Consider the following 22,642-nt stretch of genomic DNA (forward strand, 5'->3'; position numbering starts at 1 on the left):
ACTCCTTGGCTTGCTGGACTTAACCTACCACTTCTGCATTTGCCAGGGGAGGGGATTCAGCTCCCTGTTTTCCAGCTATAGAGCAAGGCAGCTCAGGCTGGCAGCCTAAAGTCTTGTGTAAAACTGCAGCAAAGTGTCCACAAACTTTTATTGCATGCCACAAGAACTCAAAAAAGCAGATTCATTCTTTTGAATTTCTTTGTCTGGCTGCTCGTGTGATTAAACAAGAAATTGCATTCTGAACTAACAAAGATTTCCAGACAGTTTCCCCCCACATACAACACACTGTAATCAGTCATCCAGCCCTGAGGCTACTACTGTTTGTACCATACTAGCAAAACAGTTATGCTGCTAAAAGGCACTTGTCTTGGCTGCTACCTAAGTTTTCAGGAGCTGTATCAGGTCTCACAACACCACCAAAATACACAGTTGATCCTTAACAGAGCATGGCCTCATCCTGGTCCAGATCAAGTAAAATCTCTACCAGTAACTTTTACTACCATAGTTCATTCACTGCCTACACCAACCTGTGAAACCTGTTTTTCTGGCTCTGTTGGCAAGGCGAAATAGAGTATTACCAGTTGTTCGGGGACACTGGGGGAGGAGATGGTGGGGCTCTACTGCCAGAAATGTTTCAGGGGGAAGTGCTAAAAGTCAAATACATGAACGCTAATCAGAGTGCCACCATTAATCAGAGTGCCACCATTAACTCCGTCCAGTTGTCCCTGATCAAGATCTCTGGGCACAATGTATTTTAAGGAGTGCTGTTAAGTAAGTTCCTGATGGAATGAATGAGAACTTTGCAGCACTTTTCCTTCATCAGAAGGCAGAAGATACTCCCAGCCAAAAGGTCTCCTCACTGTGAGCACCAAGAGCCAAAGGTGGGCAATTCCCCCCCCCCAACTGACCCTATAAGGGTTGCATGCCAGTGGCTGCCCTCACTCACATAAACACTCCAGCTCAGGAGACACTGCTATGTTTTCTTCTTTTTTCTTCTGCCACCTTCAAAACTAATGACGTTCCCAAACTGGCCATTACTCCAGGTGTAGCTAAAGCACACGTATTTGCTCATCCCTCCTCCCCACCCCAAAGAAACACACACACAACCACATTCATTCGGAATTTCAAGCATCAGTGCGAATCATTGAGGCAATCTCAAGGCAGAGAAGCAAAAACCAACAAAGTTATCAAGAAACAAAGTTTAGTAAGCTCATGTGACCTTGCATATGATTCAGATGCAAAGCAAGCCATTGCCACCTTCTTCCCTCAAGAGCTCCCTGGTTTGAGCAACAGCTCCTCCAGTCTCCCAAAGCAGATTAACTAGATTTCCCCATTAGAAAAAGGCAAGATGGAGGGGAGGGGAAAGACTCCGTCAAGTACTTCCTCTTCTGGTTCAGGTACCTCTTACGCACATTCACTGCTGCTTGCACCCCCACTGGCCACTCCAGCAGCTGAGGAGAAACTGTCTGCGCCTGCTGGAGTCATCTGCGGAATCATTCTCAGCCAGTTTTCTTCACCACATGGATGAAATAGCATGGGCTGTACTGCTGGCCTGGAGTATAAGGCTTGAAGTCCCCCAAGACGCTGTGTTCACACGGGCACTGGAAGGCGTTTTTCAGCAGCTCTGTGAAAGGCTCCAGGCGATGGGGGTAGTAGGAGAGGCGGAACTGGCTGGTGAGGCACACAAAAGAAACGTTAGCAGCTGTCCGCTCAGCAGCTTCCCCCCAGAAATCTTACTTGTGTATACATGCAGCAGGTGCACTACCCATGCAGCATCCTCTTGCTTTCTGGTTCCTAAATCTCCCGCTACAGATCTTGGGTGCCACACTTATTCTCTGTGCTGTTTCATCACCAACCTTGAAGCGACTGCAGTAGAAGGCCGTGCAGCCCATTTTATCCCTTTCAGGGATAAGGTATTGCAGTGGGGTGATGGCTCAACCTTGAGAATCAGCGGTCCTTTACTTTTTAAGCTGCAGATATGACGAATCTCCAGCCCAGAGGCCAAACTCACCATCCAGGCCACACCAATCACTAGCCCTGCTCCACACATTTCCAAGTTATTTTGCCTTGCTGAAATACTTGTCTCTTGCTTACCAGGATGGAAAGAAACTTAACTTTTGCAGCCCACTGTACAAAGGTAAAGGGACCCCTGACCATTAGGTCCAGTCGTCGCCGACTTTGGGGTTGCGGCGCTCATCTCGCTTTATTGGCCGAGGGAGCCGGCGTACAGCTTCCGGGTCACGTGGCCAGCATGACTAAGCCGCTTCTGGTGAACCAGAGCAGCGCACGGAAACACCGTTTACCTTCCCGCCGGAGCGGTACCTATTTATCTGCTTGCACTTTGACATGCTTTCGAACTGCTAGGTTGGCAGGAGCAGGGACCGAGCAACGAGAGCCTACCCCGTTGCGGGGATTCGAACTGCCGACCTTCTGATCGGCAAGTCCTAGGCTCTGTGGTTTAACCCACAGCGCCACCCACATCCCTTATTGTACAAAGGTAGAAGTCACATTTCTTGCTTTGCCTCTGACCACACCACCACTTGGGCTGAAGAAAGTTTGGTTTATTGCTAAAAATAAAACATGCAAAGATCTCTGCATCCTCCCTAAGCTGGATAAGCTGTGCTCTAGCCGTGCATATTTGTTGGAACACAAGGTATTGCTTTTCCTACGCAAACATCCTTTTCTTAACAGAATGTGATTGGGTTTCACCTTTGAATAGGAATGTGAAGGATTAAACTAGGGGCAGAGGTGCACACGCAAGCATGTTAAACCAGAGGTGAGGGACAGACACATGTGTGGTTGGCACAAAGGGGTGAAGGCATTCAAATCACATTTGACTGAACACACTTAGAAACCCTCCTTCTTAGTCGGGAACTGTGACATCTCACAATTTCTAGTCACAGGGACAGTTGTAGATTGAACAAGTCTTAGAAGCTCTTTCATACTTTTGAGCTAATTGCGGAAATAGCTGAAGAGCTATTGGTGTGCCTTGGGGTGTTGCTCAATTTAAGCCGCCACGTGTTCAGGTAAGTGCCTGGATGTGGCTGTAATCTCCAGTGATTCCATCTTTCAGAGCCAATATAAAGGAAGAGAATCTTGTTGGCTGGGAGCTGTTTTTTCAACAAGGCTGGATATGGCATGGGTATCTTCTAGTTATAGCCCATTTAATGAATATCTTGCCTTTTCAGGTAAATACCCTTTACAAGGCAACATGCAATATATCAAACATTTTAAACAAAACCAACTGACTTATCTAAAACATGAAGCCAGCAAGTAAAAGCAGAGTTTAAAGTGTATGAAAAGCCACCAGTGAGCAGGGCATAAACACCTAGGGGAAGGAAGCTGTGGGGCCACCATTGAAAAGGCCCTGATTCTGATATCTGCCAATCTGATGGTTCTTAGTAGCAGGCCCCAAGAGCAGATCAGCCCTGCCTGATCTGGACCCAGACATCTGTTAGCTCCCACCCAGGCTTTCCAAGTAGCTGGAAGCTCCCACATTTGCTATCAGGCTGAAGGCTCTGGATAGCATATGAGGTCTGAACAGAACATACCTTAGTTCCGGGCTTCCATCATTCCCCTCGGGTGGCACTTGCACTGTATAGTCCAGTGTCACCATGTTCGGTTTGTTGTTCACAAGAAGTACAGATGTAGTAATGTCCTTGGTTAAGTCACTCTAGGGCAGAGGTTGGGGGGGGGGAGAGAAAAAATAAACTGCAGTCTTCATTCCCTTCCTCGTTTGGTGTATTCTTAACTAGTTCATTGTGATTAGCCTGACACAATCCTAGTCCAGGCTATGCGATTGACACATCTTCCCCATAAAACCCCTCCCTTCTCTCTATTGTTGATACAGATAAAAAATACACATAGGAGCTATTTCCATTCTAATTGCAAACCCAGGACAGGTGCCGGTCCAAATGCTAGCTCAAACATCCAGAGAACTTCATATTGTCTTTATGAGACTACACCATCTCAGAATGCAGGTGCAATGTCTTGTGTCTCCTCCACCTGTAAAATTTACCTAGGCCATTTGGGAAATAACTATGCTAGATGCATTTTATTCGATGCACTTCCTTTGCCCCTGAATTGTCTCTTTGGGGCATGGAGCTGCATTCAAGGTGGGGTGTACAATGCAGAAAGTTTCTCTGTCTGAATTGATTGCTGGAAGCATGAAAGTCGGATAAATGTTTTTCCTTTATTAAAAGGGCTACCATCACTACTGCAAGGCTCTGGCAAAAGACCTAGTTCTAGGAAGTACCTTGTAGTAAATGTTCTTCCCAGGAGGGGCACAGCCAGTTTCCAGGATGTAGTCATAATTACGGTGGTCAATGACAAGGATGCCACCTGGACGCACCATACTGGCAATGTTCTTCAGAGCCTGCTTATGGGCAGCTTGGTCACCTAGGAAAAGAGACAACTACAAATTAAATTCCTTATTGCAGCTAGAGAGAAATTCTTCACATATGCATAAAACCCGAGAGGCCTGGTCATATATTCTCTTCACCGTCAAACTAGAACTATGTTGATTCTGGGTTTTGAGAGCATCATATAAACCCAGCATTTGAGATCTACCAATGTTGCCCTGCTAAACGTTCCATCTTTTCTGTAGTGTAGACTAGCCTCGATAAGAAGCAGGGCCTTTTCTGTGGCAGCCCCAAAAGAGTATTGGCTTTCATTATTCAACCTTCCTTTTCAGAAGGCAGGTTAATATCTTCCTTTCTTTTTGCTCTGCCATCATAGTTGGCTGTTTGGTTTCCTGCTGCTGCGTCTAGTTTTTGTTTTAGTGATCAAAAAGAACATTAAAATCAATATGCTTTTTAAAGATGAAAAGCAGTGCTGATATTTTAAGTGAACAAACTTGTTTACAGTAGGTTGCAAGAGACCCTGTTGTCCCAAAAAAACAATTACTTGCAAGTTTCTGTGGTAAAGAATGACTCTGCAAAGTAGGTGGGCTTTTGACAAATCCTAACTCCCAGCACAGCATAGGTAAAGGTAAAGGTAAAGGTACCCCTGCCCGTACGGGCCAGTCTTGACAGACTCTGGGGTTGTGCGCCCATCTCACTCAAGAGGCCAGGGGCCAGCGCTGTCCGGAGACACTTCCGGGTCACGTGGCCAGCGTGACAAAGCTGCATCTGGCGAGCCAGAGCCGCACACGGAAACGCCGTTTACCTTCCCGCTGGTAAGCGGTCCCTATTTATCTACTTGCACCCGGAGGTGCTTTCGAACTGCTAGGTTGGCAGGCGCTGGGACCGAGCAGCGGGAGCGCACCCCGCCGCAGGGATTCGAACCGCCGACCTTTCGATCGGCAAGTCCTAGGCGCTGAGGCTTTAACCCACAGCGCCACCTGCATCCCCCCAGCACAGCATAGCTGGACATAAAGGCACAGCTGGAAGAGTCAGTTCAGAGGAATTGGAGAGGAGGTGTGACCAGCTCTCTCCCTGCCTTGCAATATGCAGCAGATGCAATTAACATCAAGAAGCATGGTGAGAGTTTGGGATTATCTTACAGGTCAGCCACAGTATTTTGTACGGACAGGTACATGAGGTGAGATATAATTGCTGTGGACTCTGGTTGCTCGAGCTAGCGTTAGAAACAAGTTATAACCAAGGAGCAAGGTGTTAAAAGGCAATGGAGTTTCAGATAAGACCTGCAGTCTAACCTGCACATTACCCTACTTTTCCTGGCCTTATTTCCAGATATATTCCTGGTGACCATCTAAATACCTCCCACTTTCTTAAGACTTTTATCCGCCACCACCCCTTTGTCACTTCTTATGCCTGCAACTCCCTACCCGTGTAGTGAAGCTTCTCTTTCTTCAAATCCTCTGAAAACCAGCTATTAAGCTTTGGGTTTACCAAAGCTTCCTCAAAACAGGAATATCAGCAGTTCTTTGATGACCCTCTGCTCCGGGGGAGTTTAACCTTGCCCTGGCAAATGCCAGAGTCTGGGTGTTAACACTTAAAGAGACTCACTAGCGAAGGCAGGGATTTACAGTAGTTGCCACTGAAGCTTACTGATATCTCTGACAGATGATAAGATAATAGCTGATGCCAAATAAAAATTATTGAGCCAAACTTGCTTTCAGTTCCTCAGGTAATCAGTTGGTTCTAGTTTCTAACTGTGACAGAGGACTCGGCGTCTTTGCATAGAGAGTGTTTTAGTCTCGTTTGCTCATAAGCCTCTGCAATATTTATTACTGGAAGCAGGTTGTTGAGCCTTGCTCAAAATGAAGTTGTGAGCCTTGTGATGCTATAGAAACTCATTAATAATGCCTCTCATTCAGGGGGGCTGGAAGAGAGCTCAGCTTTTCCTTTCCTGCAACTTCCTGCAGCCTCACGATGGAGGTTGTTAGTCCGATAAAATAGCAGGGTAGAACATAAATCGCAACTTTGAGAAGAGCTCTAATAAAGCATTAAAAGGTAGAATGGGGAGGCAGATTAACTGGTGCCAAGAAATAGATTAGGAGCATAAATCTTGCCTTCAATTAGGGAGTAGCCAGATTCACCTTGTCTCCTCCATCTTGACTGGAACCGGACCTCAAAACAGGAACGAATCTAAGGATGTGTACAGTGGTGCCTCGCAAGACGAAATTAATCCGTTCCGTGAGTCTCTTCGTCTAGCGGTTTTTTCGTCTTGCGAAGCAAGCCCATTGACAGCTTAGCGGATTAGCGCTATTAGCGGCTTTTAGCGGATAAGCAGATAAGCGACTTAGTGGCTTAGAAAAAGGGGGGGAGGGGAAAAAACCCGCAGGAACTCGCAAGACATTTTCGTCTTGCGAAGCAAGCCCATAGGGAAATTCGTTTTGCGAAGCGCCTCCAAAACGGAAAACCCTTTCGTCTAGCGGGTTTTCCGTCTTGCGAGGCGTTCGTCTTGCGGGGCACCACTCTACCTGCATTCGCTCATTACCATTACTTCCTACCCAGGCTTATTGCCCCATTGTCAAAAGCAGATTGCAACCTCAGGGCAGAAAACCTTTTCTCTCTCTCTAGCACCACAGATAGTGCTATATAAATAATAAAAATATGTGCCTCCTTCATGGCTGGCATGCAGCAAACAACTCCCTCTGTCTGATCTCTTAGAGCTGTTGCAAGGGATCTTGGAAGTTATAAATCTTAAGTAAATGTACAATTTATTGGCACAGACACACCTCTTCTTCACCTGTCTTACACCCAGTCTAGATCAGATCGACGTGTGTATGAGATTCCTTAACTGAGGGTTGGGGGAATCTGCAGCCCTCCATATCTAGTTGGACTTCCACTTCCCATCAGCCTCAGTCAGCATAGTCAATGGTCAGGGATGAATAAAAGTGTAGTCCAGCAACATTTGGGTGGTCACAGGCGTCCCACCCGTACTCGCAACCAATCTGAGGTGGATTGCATCCTTGCTCAAATATCAACTGGTTTTCACACATAAAAAGGAGTCCTGTGGCATCACAAGCACTTTATAAGGGATGCTCCTCTGGAAACTGAGACTGTGTTTTGTTTTCCTTCTTGGTGCTCCATTAAATTTTCTGTTTTAACAATTTAAAGTACTCATTTTTACATCCTTAAGATATCAGTGACTTCCCTTCTCTTTCCATGGTTCATTTTACATATCATAAATTCCTGCATATTCTACAAAAACTACACCATTCAGTATTCCATTATTACACCCATCAAAACTTATTTACACTGTTGGATTTATCTTAATGCTGCCAGCGTTTTCAGCTGCAAAGAGTTATTTCCCATATATTCAATAAACGTTTTCCAATTTTCTCTAAACATATGTTCTTCTTGTTTTCTTATTCTATATGTTAAGCCTGCAAGCTGCGCATATTCTTTCAGCTTAAGTCGCCATTCTTGTTTGGTTGGGACCTCGCTCGTTTTTCCATTTTGGGGCTAACAAAACACGGGCCACAGTAGTGGCATACATAAATAACCTTTTTTGACACCTGGGAATTTCAGTCTGAATTATCCCCAACAGAAAGGACTCTGGGTGTTATTTGGGGGGGGGGAGTACTTTTAAACATTTTTTTTTCCAATTCATTATGGATCACTTCCCAATGGCCCGCCATCTTTCTTAACTATGGGTAGCCTGAGAAAAGAGCTCTGAAGGAAAGTATGCAATAAGAGGCTGGTGGATCAGGCCAATGGCCCATCCAGTCCAGCATCATGTTCTCACAGTGGCCACCCAGAAGCCTGTGGGGAACCAAAGGACCAGAGCACAAGAGCCTTCTCCCCTCCTGCGGTTTCCAGCAACCAGTATACAGACACATTAGTGCTCCTGACCATCAAAGGAGAGCTAGAAGCCTCAGTCACTCGACCCTTTCTATAGCACTGGACAATGTTACATGGCCAGGGGCATGTAACCAACCTTACAACACTCACCTTTAAAATCTGGGAGGTGTGCAAAAGAGTTTCCTAAACAGATGACAGCGTCAAAGCCCTTGCCAGGCTTCTCTAGGTCCTGTGACAGGGTGAGCCAGTTGGCCTCCTCAATGACTGTGGAACAAAAAAAAAAAAAAAAAAAAAAAGTGCATTGAACACATGGAGGAGAGTTCTACTTTCTCTAGCCAACCCTCTGCCTCCTCACATTTTCTGCACCTGGAGGATTTAACGTTCCTCGTGCAGGACAGTGAAAAGTGCCACCTTAAAGGAAAAAGGCACTTAGTTGGGAAGCCTCTTATCTGTTACGAAATACAATGTGCTAAGCATGAAAATAATCCCCAGGTTTCTCTCCCCCTACAATTTGCTGCTGAGACTCTTTGAAAGTGTGATTAAGGCATTGTTTCTCAAACTACAACTCCCATCACCCCTAGCTAGCAGACCAGTGGTCAGGGACAATGGGAGTTGTAGTCCAACAAGTTTGAGAGACACTATTATGGTGGGGTGTTTTTTTGACATAGGCATTAACAGCCAAGGATGGAAACTTCCAGCTTTCTCCATCTTGCTGTGGCTATATGAGGTTTGCTATATTCCTTTTACACCTGGATCAGGAAGGTAGAGTATGGAGTCTGTGTACTGGGAATTGTGTTGAGACAAACCCACAAGCAGGTCTTGCACGCAACTGCACTCTCCTCACTTGCAATTCCCAGCTGCAAGTTATCTTCAGGCGTTTCCTGTGTGGCATTCAGATCCTTCCATGGGCTCACAGCACCTACTTTGATGCTTCAGCATTTAACCAATTCATACATGCTTTCATTTGCTGCTGTGGTCATAAACAGAATTACTAAACTAGATTAAAGCCAAAGCTTGGGCTTAAAGAGCTAGCCTTTCCCCAGGTGCTAATATCACTTTGCTTCCCACAAACGCAGTAGCCAGAACCCAGCGGCTGGGTTACCCATGTCTCTGTTCTGTTCTGATGACAAGCCCGCTTGGCATCAGCTGGCAATACCCCAAAACGATGCAACTTGCAGATGCCACTTAGCCCCAGGTCAGTCTGAGTGCAGGAAGGAACCTGAAAGCCAGCATCACCTCTAATTAAAAAGAAGATGCATTGAAAACTGAGTTGGGCACTTGTGACCAGCAGGCAAAAGGAAAGGAGTCAGACAGCGACATTTCTCTATAGGAAATCTGACAAAAGAGGTTTAAAGACTGTCTCAAGGCAAATCTTAAAAAAGTAGTATAAACACTGACAACTGGGAAACACTGGCCTGCGAGTGCTCCAGTTGGAGAACAGCCTTTACCAAAGGGGTCATGGGCTTTGAAGACAAACATGCTAAGAGGAAGGCACGCTTGGCAAATCCACACCGTGATCAACTCCCGCCCGGAAACCTATGTCCCCACTGTGGAAGGATGTGTGGATCCAGAATTGGCCTCCAGTCACTTACGGACTCATTGTTAAAACTGTGCTTATGGAAGACAATCTTACTCGGCTATGAGTGATCGCCAAAGTAGAAGAAGATAGGAAATTTGATTTTAACAGAATTCTGAAGATCACTGACTAGGCTGTTTCAAATCTGTTGTTTCCATGCAAATGCAGAAAAGGCACTAGCTGTAGAACTCAAGAACTCCAGGTTTTAATAATCAAAAAGAAAAAAATGAAGTTCTTAGCCCTTGCAGCTCAGATAATAGTTTGTTATTGTTTAAAATCTCCAAAATTTGGAGAAATCTCTGAAGATGGAGTGGAGTTCAGTAAGAATTCCAGTGGCACTAAGGCACAGCTTCAGTGCCCTGTATATGCAGATCCCAGGCCCAAAACAAATTATGGGAACATGCACTATTTGTGTAACTTACAGTTTGCCAAATTTTGCTTATTTCAGTACAGAATTTATTATTAATGGTAGTTGTTTACACATACAGTCCTAATCACAGAGACAGCATGGACAATTTGAGACGCTTGTACATGTGAGCACCAACATTGAAGTAGATGAATTGATCCAAGAGTCAAACTCTTTTCTTAAGCATCAAGGCAATACTTCTTTGTGAATCAGGTGCTATTTATTCCCCTCTCCCTATATCGTAAATCACACAAAGACCCGACGGTGTTTACATTTCACTGATCGGGTTTCAGAAGGCAGAGATATTTTTCAACCCTGTTTTTCTTTCTAGTGCACATATAATTACACGATATTGTGAAGTCAGGAGGGGCACCATACTCTTATTTCAGGCCAAAGATGGGGCTGAGATGAGCGTCTCCTTGCGCCCTTTGCAGGTAAACAAGCCAGGCAAAGACACAAACACCCGACCACACCAAGTTTAGTCCTGGAAAAGGGATGTGTCAACAAGGAGCTCATTACGGCATTGACATTCTGCCAGTTGCTTCAGCAGCACTGATCATATTTCGGCCTGCATACATAAAGTTGCTTGCTAACAAATGCAAGCAGAACTTTCAAGAGATGCTCGAACCCCAATTATTTGAAGTGTTCAAAACTTCACTCCTCAGCTACCTAGGGCAAGAACAACTGGAGGTGTTACTGGCTTGGGCCACAATTCTGATTTACATTTTTTGCATCCTTAGCAAGAAGCTTACAGATAATTAAGACTTAAGTGCAGCAGCAAACTCTTTTTTTTTTTTTTTGCCTGTACAAAATTAGCAAACCACAAGCAATTACTAAAATAATACAGCAGTGTTTAGAGCAAACCTGGGATTTATTGTATGATGGAATAAGCAACTAAAGTTTCAGAAGCTCTATCCTTTTAAGCTGCCAAGGCAAATTTTAATAAATGGGATTGAGATTTAAAGGTACACATGTTCACTTTGAGGTGATATTTCTTTTCCTGGTGTGTTACTGCAGAAAATACTCCACTTGTTACAGCCTTGTATTACATTTCTATCTCACTTTTATTAAGATTATTGATAAGGGCATTATTAATCAAATTGCTACCTTGTCTTTCCTCCTAAACCTGTGCCATTCCACATGGAACATACCTGAGAAACCATCTATCAATCGGTTTTAGTGGCAAAGCAAATATGTTTACATGTAACAAAGCAGATGGTAAATCAGCTATTTTTTAAAATTTAATTTTTTAAAAACTATTTGGTCAGTTGCTTGTCTTTGCCAGCGATGACAAGATTTTATTTTGTATGCTCCTCCCCTCGTGCTCTGGGGCCCTGTGAGTTAGGGGTAGCTGTGGCCCTTTTTTGCTGGTGGTGACCACCCTGTGGAACACCCTGCCACAAGGTGCCAGGCCTTGTCACTGTTCTGTTCTACCCAGCTGCTAAAAATGTGGCTGTCAAAAATTATTACACACAGAATGCACACAACACAAAAAGACTTTCAGGTGGTTATTTTTCAGCTCTACTATTATTATAGGTTTATTAGGATGTTTTCATTTTGATAGCTGCTTGGGAACTTTGCAACTGGGGTACTGCTATTTTGCATTAACATTTTGATCTAATGACAGGTTGGGATGGGGAATGATAGATACTTCAACACTGCAGCGATGCTTGGTTTTATCAGTCGCCTTGAACTTCTTTTGAAAAGTAGGCGGGATGCAAGATTTGTAATAAAAATAGATACCCCAATGGTCAAAAGCGTCCTCTTTTCGGCGGTTCCATCTCTCCTTCAAGGCATATTTGAGCATCTTGTCACTCGCATCCACGCTAGTGACCCTGAATCCTTCCTCAACAAGCATGATGGAGTCCACACTGCGTGAGATAAAAGTATTCAGGTATTTGGATTAAACAATTCCCCAAGTAAACTCAGAACAGCAGTTCCCTGGATTGCTATCTAGTAGTGAGAGCAGATCATAAAATCACAGAGTTGTAGGAAGGGACCACAAGGGTCATCTAGCTCAACCTGCTGCAATGCTGCAGGAATCTTTTCCCCAACCTGGACTCAAACCCATGGCCCTGAGATTAAGTGTCTCATGCTCTACCAACTGTGCCCCTACATCCATGCTTGGTATTCACAGTGGGGAGGAGTCCCAGACAGATGAGAAATAATCACTCCAGAATACTTAAAATTACCAAAAAGAATAGCTTTCATTTTTAAGAGCCTGCCCAAATGATCACAGGCAGTTAAGATGTGTTAAAATTCCCCACCGGGAGAGATACGGGTGGCAAGGCCTGCCTTTTAAACAATGGAAGGAGAAAGCCAGAAAGGGGGATACTGTAAACTGCCCTGTGATCCTCAAATGGAGAGCGGTATACAAATTTACTAAGTAAATAAATGAAGAAGAAGAGAGCTGAGGCAAGGAGCATGGGAACCGGTCACAGCACATTAAAAAGCGCAGGCAGGGCCGGATTTAGATGATGTGAGGCCCTAGGCTACTGCACTTGTGAGGCCCCTCCCAATCCCCCAGCCTCATGACTAGAAGAAAATGGAAGAGTGTTATAAACAAAATTGAGTGAAACCAAGAATGATGATGGATATTTAAAATTCTGCAGTTCACAATTTCTCCTCTAAAGGACATCACAAAATTTCATCAAAATTTGTTTGTCTACGTTTGTCACTTTCAATGTGCACCCCCCCCCCAGTCTACAATTGTGGCCCTTAATTCATTTTTTTTTTATTCTTTTGAGTCTTTAAAAACAACTCTCTCCAAAGCAGTTAGTGACCATAAAGCTATAAAATAGCCGCATGATTGTTTCCACAATAGGAAAGGCCATCTGAAATTTTTCCTTGTATATAATTTGATAAAGGTCTGTATGAGACAGAGAGTGCTCTGCTGTAAGCCTATGGCTTTATCTCATGTACAGGTGAAAGTGCAAAGTTAAATAAGTTTCAGGTCCATATCTTCTGGGTATGTTTCCATCAACAATTGCTGAATTTCTTGCTTAGATGCTATCAGAATAGCAAGAATGGAAAACAATTGTGCAGTATCACGGTACACAGCACTTCTTTTTAACTTGGCTTCAATCTAATATATGCATCTAATATAGGAATAAAGGATTTTATCCTAAACTTACCTCTTGAAGAAAGTGCATCTAAGGCCCTAGGCTTCAGCCTACTTAGCCTATACATAAATCCCCACTGACAGGGTGTCATATTCCTAAGCGGGAGGGAGCGCCTCTCCCACAACAAGGGGGGGGGAGCTTTCCTTTCATTTAAAGCACACGCGATGCGTTTGAAGCGCAGGCCTTCAAAGAATCCTGGGAAGTGGTGGTTTGTTAGAGGGCGCTGGGAATTATAGTTTGGGGATTGTAGTTCTCAGGATTCTTGGGTGCGGGGTGTCGAGCCATGTGCTTTCAATGGGGTGGGGTGGGGAGGTCCTGATCAGCTGCCGCGTGCGTGGATCCGGATTAGAGCACCCCGAGACACAAAACCCCCCTGGGGAGAAGGGAGCCCAGGCCTTCAAGCTGGGTCATGATCCAGCACCCAGCACAACCTCCTCCTCCTCCTCCTGCTGCCGTGTGACTCACCCGGTGCCGCAGGCCACGTCGAGCACCGTGTTGCAGCGCTGAGCGCGCAGCAGCGACACCAGCCAGTTCTTGTACTCGGCGGTGCGGCTCCGCGTGTCGCCGATGTAGAGCTGCCAGACCCGCGCCGCGCGGCCGTCGGCGTACTGGTCCGGCAGCCCCTCGGCCGCCACGCCCAGGGAGCGGGTCCGGTAGATGCTGTCCACCATGGCGAGCGCACAGAGGCTCCTGCGGGCGCCCACGGACGGAAGGGAGAGCGCGCTCCTGACTGCTTCTGCTGCTGCTTCTGCTACTCCTGCAGCCGCGTCTGGGCAGCTGCGCGCAACAACAAGCCCCGGCAGCCAGCCCAGCAGGGGCAGCCCCGGCACCGCCCCTTCGACCCTGCAGCTCGCCAATCAAAGGGCGCAGCGCCGGGCACACCCCCTGCCGGGCCCCGCCTCTCTCCTCCCCCCACCTCTTGCGTGTGCGCCGCCCCCCAGTCTACTGTTTCCAAGCCGGAGGGCGGCAGCTCAGCGGCTCGTGTTGCTTTGTCACCTGCGCCCTTTGCGCACCTGCTCGAGGAAGCCCTATAAAGTATGTGTATGTGTGCAGGGGTGTCCACTTGAATAAAATATTGGGGACGGGGACAAGTAAGACCCGCTGGGCCCCCTCAAATATTTAATTGGGGGTGGGACCGGGTTCCCTAGGAGTTGGATGTGTGCGCGTAGATCACAGTTTTTAATAAATGCAGCCAAGATCGAAAACAGGAGGCAGCCTATGAATGCATTTGCAGGTGGTGGTGGGGGAACAGAATAAAATTGTAGAGTTGGAAGGGACCCTGAGGAATGCCTAGTTCAACCCCCTGCAAAGCTGGAATTTGCAGCTGTTCCATATGGGCATGAGCCTGCAACCTTGGTGTTGTCACCAACACCCAACGAAGCTATCCAGGTTTCATTGGTTTTTGTCATGTACTTTGTGTTTTTAACTTCTGTTCTTATGCTGTGAACCGCGCTGGGATCTGCGGGTGAAGGGATGTATACAAAGTGTTGGTGCTGACCTTTAAAGCCCTAAACGGCCTCGGTCCAGTATACCTGAAGGAGCGTCTCCTTCCCCATCGTTCTGCCTGGACACTGAGGTCCAGCTCCGAGGGCCTTCTGGCGGTTCCCTCACTGCGAGAGGCCAAGTTACAGGGAACCAGGCAGAGGGCCTTCTCGGTAGTGGCGCCCGCCCTGTGGAATGCCCTCCCACCAGATGTCAAAGCGATAAACATCTACCTGACATTCAGAAGACATCTGAAGGCAGCCCTGTTCAGGGAAGTTTTTAATATGTGACATTTTAGTGTATATTTTATCTTTGTTGGAAGCCGCCCAGATGGGCGGGGTACAAATAATAAATTATTATTATTATTATTATTATTATTATTATTATTACTACAAATTAAATAAATAATTTATTTCTCATTATGTATTTATGTATTCATTTCATAAGATGTCCATGCCGCTTGTTTCCGAAACAATAAAATTATTGCTTATTGCTTATTTAGCCATACAGCAACTGTGCTAAAAACAAATTAACTCATACAACTTTTCTAAATTTCCCAGGGAAGGTGGACTCAGTAAGAATGTATTCAGCAGGGGCCAAAAAGAATACAGTGAAGGCACCTGCCGGATTTCACTAGGGAGGGAGTTCCAAAGTGCCATTGATCTGAAAGTAAAGCCAAAAGTGGGGTCCACCTTCTTTTCTTGACATTGGTTTGAACAGCCATTGTATCCTTTGTTCCACTAACTTACTGAGATCTAGTCCAAAATCAGAACAAGGGGATAAGATTAGGCTGTCTCTGCCTACTGCAAATTGGTCTGAGATTGGAAATGAGCCCCTCTCATCACAAACAGATGCATTCCCATCCCTTTATTTCACAAATCTCCCACCTGCACAGCTTCCTGTGTTTCTTGTTTCTGAGGTGTCACAGGCCTCCTTTTGTATTTTTAAATACACAGAGATCACACAGAATATAGCCTGCATACAATTACTAATGACACTAGAAGTCAATTTACATTTATAGTCCATGTGGGTATGTCATGCGGTAGCAGTTGCTAAAAAAATAATAATGACAAGTGTTGCCTGATTCCTTTCGTTTCCAGACCTGCCTCGCTTATTTTTTGTTTTCCTTTCATGTCGCTAAAGACCTGCTCAGTTCTGTTTCTCTTCTGTGGCTTTGGTTCTTGGAAGAGAACGCTTAAGGAACTAGAGAAACCAAAAGGAAAGAAAAGGAAAATATTAGCATTGAGGGAGTGCCTTTGAATTATAGGAATACGAATCAGAACTGAAACAAGTTGAATAGGGAGGTTATGCAAAACACCAGCCCAGAGAGTCCTGTTGCAGCACCTTGATGAAGTCTAACAAATTTATTATGGCTTAAGTTTCCATGGACAATAGATAAGATAGATTCATTAAGTGTTATCTGGATTTGCAGCTGCATATATACCTGGTTGGGTAGAGGTGGGGATTGTAAGAAATGAGGTAAGAGAGAAATGGAACACTAGAAAGTACAGACAGTGATTTCTGATGGCAGATAGCCGGCAGTGATAAGCCGATTAATATATACAATAAGCTAAGAATCCTTTGTCTCAGTTTGGTATACAAGTGATAGCACTGGGACTCTGAGAGTATTGTAGTTTAATGCTTTTACGTGGCAGCCTCCTTTTGAAATTCCTTTGCTCCAGGATGGAAGCTTGAAAGTTATTTAAACCTTAAAGGGGCAAAGCATATTCCTACATCAGCAAGTTGCTTCCTATGTTGAGATCTCTGAAATAAAATGTATGTCAATGACAGGAGTCAAGCAATGGAGGAGCAATGGGGGGAAAGGTCTTGTTGGAGTGGCACTTGCCCCCCTCCACCCATTATTGTAATTCTACTGTTCCCAGAATTATTTGGGGAACAGTCACAGCTTTAAATGTGTGGTATATACACAGCCTGAGTTGTCAGAGTTGGCATCTGGGCCTGCCACAGGAGCTGTTCCCCCTGACCATATATCTACTGAAGGGTCTGTCACTGGTGGTTTTAGGTTTGGGGTGATATCTGTCAGCTTAGCATCAAAGGGCTGTGGGAGGCAAATGTAATGCAGAAGGCACTACAAATTTATTATTTGTACCCTGCACATCTGATTCTGACTGGGTTTCCCCAGCCACTCTGGGTAGCGGCTTCCAACAAATATTAAAAATACATTAAAATGTCACACATTAAAATTTTCCCTGAACAGGGCTGCCTTCAGATGTATTCTAAATGTCAGGTAGTTGTTTATCTCTTTGACATCTGATGGGAGGGCGTTCCACAGGGCGGGTGCCACCACCAAGAAAGCCCTCTGCCCGGTTCAATGTAGCTTAGCTTCTCGCAGTGAGGGAACCACCAGAAGGCCCTCGGCGCTGGATCTCAGTGTCCGGGTAGAACGATGGAGGTGGAGACGCTCCTTCAGGTATACTGGGCCAAGGCCGTTTAGGGCTTTAAAGGTCAACACCAACACTTTGAATTGTGCTCGGAAACGTACAGGGAGCCAATGTAGGTCTTTCAGGACTGTCAGCCACCCCCAGTCACCAGTGTAGCTGCCGCATTCTGGATTAGTTGTAGTTTCTGGGTCACCTTCCAAGGTGGCCCCACATAGAGCGCACTGTAGATCATTAGACCACTGCTGATACATTTGAGTGGTTTCATCTGGGAAATGTGAGTGCCAAGCAAGCAGTGTTCTATTATGTTCTCTCTTTCAGGCCTGTCCTGTAGCTGTTTATTCCTGGGCACCAGCCTGGGCTTGCCAAACTTTCTTTTCACTTGGGCAAGTATTGTAGCTTGAAGGCCGCCTGCTGTAAAAGCCTTAAGGTGTGAATCCTGTCCTAGGAATCTGAACAGCTACAGCTGTTTTGTAGATAGTGGAGGTTGTTCCATTTCGGCATAATATTTTCCTTTTCTTTCCTTTCGGTACATTGCCCCACTAACCTCACTCTGCCTCCAGCCAGCCACCCTGTGCCTTGCCTTCCTTCTTTCTCACAACTAAGTCATTGGTTTCAGTCCTTTTGGCCTCCCTGCGATCTTAATGTGCATTAACAAAACCGCCACTGACCACAGGCAATGGATTTTGTGATGTGTTCTGAGTGGAACCATGTAAGTGTTCATCGTGCTTCCTATGTAAATGTTTATGGATATAAATGCACACACGTACATTCCATATTTTATTTCTGTACACCTTGTTTGGGTATCCCTTGAATGCAATGCACTTTACAGATTCTGCAATGAAACAAATCGAGGGGTGCCAATATGCCCATTGTTTGCCCTCTCACTTTGGCAGCCTTTAAGGAGCTGGCAAAACATTTGTCAAGCATATTTGTTTGCGGCCGCCGAGACCATATAACACCGGACTTGAAAGACCTACACTGGCTCCCAGTACGTTTCCGAGCACAATTCAAAATGTTGGTGCTGACCTTTAAAGCCCTAAACGGCCTCGGACCAGTATACCTGAAGGAACGTCTCCACCTCCATCGTTCTGCCTGGTCCAGCTCCGAGGGCCTTCTGGTGGTTCCCTCACTGTGAGAAGCCAAGTTACAGGGAACCAGGCAGAGGGCCTTCTCAGTAGTGGCGCTCGCCCTGTGGAACGCCCTCCCACCAGATGTCAAAGAGAAGAACAACTACCAGACTTTTAGAAGACATCTGAAGGCAGCCCTGTTTAGGGAAGCTTTTAATGTTTAATAGGTTATTGTATTTTAGTGTTTTGTTGGAAGCCACCCAGAGTGGCTGGGGAGGCCCAGCCAGATGGGTGGGGTATAAATAATAAATAATTATTATATAAATTATTATGGAAGATGGGCACAATGGGAGGATGGCTGGGTAATATGCACATTGCTTTTCACTGTCAAGGCTGCATCCAGATGACAGTTTCTACTAGTGGCTGCAGCGGCAAAGCCCGTGTTTTGCAAGGTTCCACAATCGCCATTGTCAACTGCACCAGCCCTGACGATGCTACCAATTTGTTGGGCTGGAAAGCACGTGTGCCTTCGAAGGCACCAAATCCACATGCTTGACATTTGCAGAAACCCTCTTCCTGGAAGCGGCTTTTTAAAAACAAGGTGCTCATTCAAAACTGGTTAATGCATGATGTGATCCCTGTTTGCTTCAAGCGCACACAACTAGTATGGAGGTAGAATCCACCTGGCCTTGACCCCTCTCTCAAGCTGATGCCCACACAGCTCTCGCTGCCTTAGAGACCAGGGCCCTCTTCCAGCTTTGAGAGGGTCAACCTTTGCTCATTTGGCAGCAACATTTTGTTTAATATTTGAATGGGGGGGGGGGGATCAAGGTGAACCTGCATCATCAAGGAAGAGGCAAGAGTTGGCAAGAATCGGGAAAGAGATGACAAAACCACTGATGTGAAACGAAGTGTGTTGTTTATTTAACAAAAGCAACTGGGCAAAAATGTGTTGTGAAACCCAGCGGCCGCTATTTAAACAGCGGCAATGTTTGCTGCCGGCACAACCCTACCAGTTTCCAATAAGAAAAATAAGACACATTGGCTATAGTGATGTCCTGAGATTGGTGGTTGGGGGGGCGAGGAGGGATAGAACTCATGCTTTTTGCATCAAAAAGGTCCCAGGTTCAATCCCTGGCAAATCCAGATTTAAAAAATAAAATAAGGCTCACATGGTAGGTGATGTAAGATCTGCTGTGATGAAAGATTAACAAGGGGTTAGATGTATGGAAGTGAGAGCTGGACCATAAAGAAGGCAGATCGCTGAAGAATGGATCCTTCTGAATTATGGTGCTGGAGGAGACTCTTGAGAGTCCCATGGACTGCAAGAAGATCAAACCTATCAATTCTGAAGGAAATCAGCCCTGAGTGCTCACTGGAAGGACGGATCCTGAAGCTGAGGCTCCAATACTTTGGCCACCTCATGAGAAGAGAAGACTCCCTGGAAAAGACCCTGATGTTGGGAAAGATGGAGGGCACAAGGAGAAGGGGACGACAGAGGACGAGATGGTTGGACAGTGTTCTCGAAGCTACCAGCATGAGTTTGACCAAACTGCGGGAGGCAGTGGAAGACAGGAGTGCCTGGTGTGCTCTGGTCCATGGGGTCATGAACAGTCGGACACGACTAAACAACTAAACAACAACAACAGATCGGTGTGGGGAAGCTTAAACCCAGGGGACAGGTCTAGACAGGCTTCTTAATATAGCTCTTAGGAACACCCTGTCCCCAGACCACATAACTGTTGGGATACTGCCAGGGAGATAAAGCCCATCGTGGCCCCCACGTCGCCTCCAGACGATCCATTGATCTCCCGTAGATATAGTATCAGCAATTAGCGACACGAGCTCCAGAAAATAGCTCACCACATTCCAGATCTGATGCACGCTCTATCAGCAGAATTCGCAAAGTGAAAGATGCACGCAGGAGAACATTATTTAGAAGTTTATTCAGCGTTGGTCAGAACAAAGGAAAAAACATGACTGCCTGCTTGCGTGTTCAGGCACAGAGAGAGAAACGAAAGCATAGACAAAACATAAACTTCCTGTGAACAGGAAATACGCAGACTCTGTGACTCACAAAGCCTGCTCCCTTTTAAGGTGGAACGGAAATATCCTAACAATAACTCACTGCCTCTCTACTGCACCTTTGTTGACTGGTTTTGCCTGATTAGAAGGTGCCCTTGATCTTTGTTAATGCTTTTTTGCTTGCCTGGACAGAGGAGTGTGTGTGTGTGTGTGTGTGTGTGTGTGTGTGTATAAAAGTGAATGTACAAAGCTAACCTTTACCCTTGCTGCTCCGCCCCCACTCTTGCCTCTGGCTCCGCCCACCACAGGTTGCCCAGAAGGGAGTACTGCAAAACATTGCACGGCCAAGCAGTTCCACGTGGTGTGATGCAGCCTCCTGTGAAATCAAACCTTGAGCACAAGTGCAATGGCTTCTCTATTATATGAACCGCTTGAGAGGGCAGGGTATGCATAATAACCCTTTGAGCTTGGTGTTGGTTTTTGGTTGCAGAGCCAAGAATTGAATAATAAGTGAAACCTAAAGTATATTCAGCCACCAACAGGGTTTCTGATTCACCTCACTTAAATCAGAGGTCAAGTTCTAGGGCTCCTGTATTTGAGATTACGGCACCTGCGGCTTTTTCTTCTTCTTACCCCTGTGACATTTGCTGGGGGGAAAAGAAAGACAGGCTTCTGTCAATGGGATATAGCTTAAAATCATTATAATAGCATTATTTTCACCTAAAGGCAATTTTCATATATATATTATTTAAAAAAAATCAGAGTTAGGCACATGTCATTAACATAACTGTCATGAACACCAAATAATAGTGTTAACAATTCCACATGGGTAATGCTGACTTTTTGATAATAAATATGAAAACCATCCTTATAAACTTTGAAAGTTGTTCAGTTATAATGACTGTTTCCTCAAATCTACCATGGTTTAATACATTGGGATGTTTACTGGCTCTTCAGTTTAATTGGATTTGACAGGATTTGTGCCATGTTCTGCCTACAGTCTCAGCGTAATGCTGGTGGTCAGCAAGAGGTTTAAAGACTGTCTCAAGGCAAATCTTAAAAAATGTAGATTGGGAAGCACTGGCCTGCGAGCGCTCCACAGTTGGAGAACAGCCTTTAACAAAGGTGTCATGGGCTTTGAAGACACTCGAACTCAGGACGCAAGGGATAAACGTGCTAAGAGGAAGGCACGCTTGGCAAATCCACACAGTGATCAATTCCAGCCAGGAAACCAATGTCCCCACTGTGGAAAGACGTGTGGATCCAGAATTGGCCTCCACAGTCACTTACGGACTTATTGTTAAAACCGTGTTTATGGAAGACAATCTTACTCGGCTACGAGTGGTTGCCAAAGAAGAAGAACAGTTTCAGCTTGGTGGGGTGTATGCGCCCGCTTCTGTTGCACCTGATATGGTGACTTTATCTGGAATTGTACAAAGATTGTTATTTTAAAAACATTTTTTTCAGCTATTCGTTGGGAAATCTTGATTAAAAAATTAAAAGTTCTCACTGAAGGGGCATTCAGAAACAAGGTGGTCATCAAATAATCCGAGCATTGCATAAAAAGCTTCCAGAAGCTATATATATCTGCATCTATATATAAATATAATAACAGATCAAAGCAGATTTGAGCAATTCAGAAGGCGTTTCCACCGCACAAAGCCTCCTGTTTCAAACTGATCCCACATTTGTTTTCACATAAAGTATAATCTGCGACAGCTTTCGCAAGCAAAAGACGTGTCTGTGAGTCAAGCAGCAAAAAGTCTCACAACCATATTGAAAAAATAAATGTACTTAGTATGAAGTCATTTTACATGACACCACCTGACTAGCTGGAAATGCCCACTGAATGACACAGCTGCAAATCTGGCCTCAAGAGATGTAGCATATTACGTAGCTCTTCTGGGAGTGTGTTGTTGATTTTATTTAACTGAACAAAAAGACCAGGAAGAGAAACTACTGCAGGGAGAGCCAAACTAGGTGACATTATGAGATTCCAAGTTACTCTGTGGATGTTAATCATGAAGGCATAGGTTTCTGTTGCTGGGCACAGAATGTTTGTATTTTGCTTAACATGTCACACAAGTCTTGACTTTTGGTGCACTGGGAGAGCAGTCTGTTTCTTGCTCCACATTCCTGCTTCTCTGGTCAAGACTGTTGTGTATTGAGTCAAAGGATTTTATATCTGTATTATTATTGTCTGTATTTGCATTAGGGTAAAGTAACTGCCTTTTGGTTCCAGAGGGTACAGCTACTATTGGTTCATTTAAGCTGCTGTATTTGGATCCTCTGTCTTATTGGTTGCCTCCAAAAGGCAGGACTGTGATTGCCTAATATTGTTACCTCCAA

General features: G+C 45.2%; 1 protein-coding gene and 1 long non-coding RNA gene across 2 annotated transcripts; both read right to left on the reverse strand.

Annotated features, from left to right (window-relative positions):
• Nucleotides 1-1,184: 1,184 nt before the first annotated feature.
• GNMT (glycine N-methyltransferase) lies at nucleotides 1,185-14,147 on the reverse strand. The gene is made up of 6 exons (XM_083733768.1): nucleotides 13,783-14,147; nucleotides 11,939-12,066; nucleotides 8,364-8,477; nucleotides 4,256-4,398; nucleotides 3,552-3,673; nucleotides 1,185-1,671 (listed from the first exon to the last, which is right to left on the reverse strand). The coding sequence occupies exons 1-6, from the start codon at nucleotides 13,986-13,988 to the stop codon at nucleotides 1,500-1,502; spliced, it is 885 nt and encodes a 294-aa protein (XP_083589894.1). The 5' UTR covers nucleotides 13,989-14,147; the 3' UTR covers nucleotides 1,185-1,499.
• Nucleotides 14,148-15,207: 1,060 nt separating this feature from the next.
• On the reverse strand, nucleotides 15,208-21,838 carry LOC310842228. Its single transcript, XR_014563017.1, has 2 exons — nucleotides 21,804-21,838; nucleotides 15,208-16,002 (listed from the first exon to the last, which is right to left on the reverse strand). It is a non-coding gene; the product is annotated as an uncharacterized lncRNA (long non-coding RNA).
• Nucleotides 21,839-22,642: the final 804 nt, after the last annotated feature.

This window comes from Podarcis gaigeae, assembly GCF_964106915.1.
Source record: "Podarcis gaigeae genome assembly, chromosome: 3".
Lineage (NCBI taxonomy): Eukaryota > Metazoa > Chordata > Lepidosauria > Squamata > Lacertidae > Podarcis > Podarcis gaigeae.

Bases quoted from the DNA above. Each gene is read 5' to 3' on its own strand.
- GNMT (XM_083733768.1), bottom strand. From the start codon at position 13,988: ATGGTGGACAGCATCTACCGGACCCGCTCCCTGGGCGTGGCGGCCGAG. The intron at 3,674-4,255 runs GTACTTCCTAGA...CCTCTGCCCTAG, and splicing joins GGAAGAACATTTACTACAAG to AGTGACTTAACCAAGGACAT. The intron at 1,672-3,551 runs GTATGTTCTGTT...GTGCCTCACCAG, and splicing joins GATGGAAGCCCGGAACTAAG to CCAGTTCCGCCTCTCCTACT.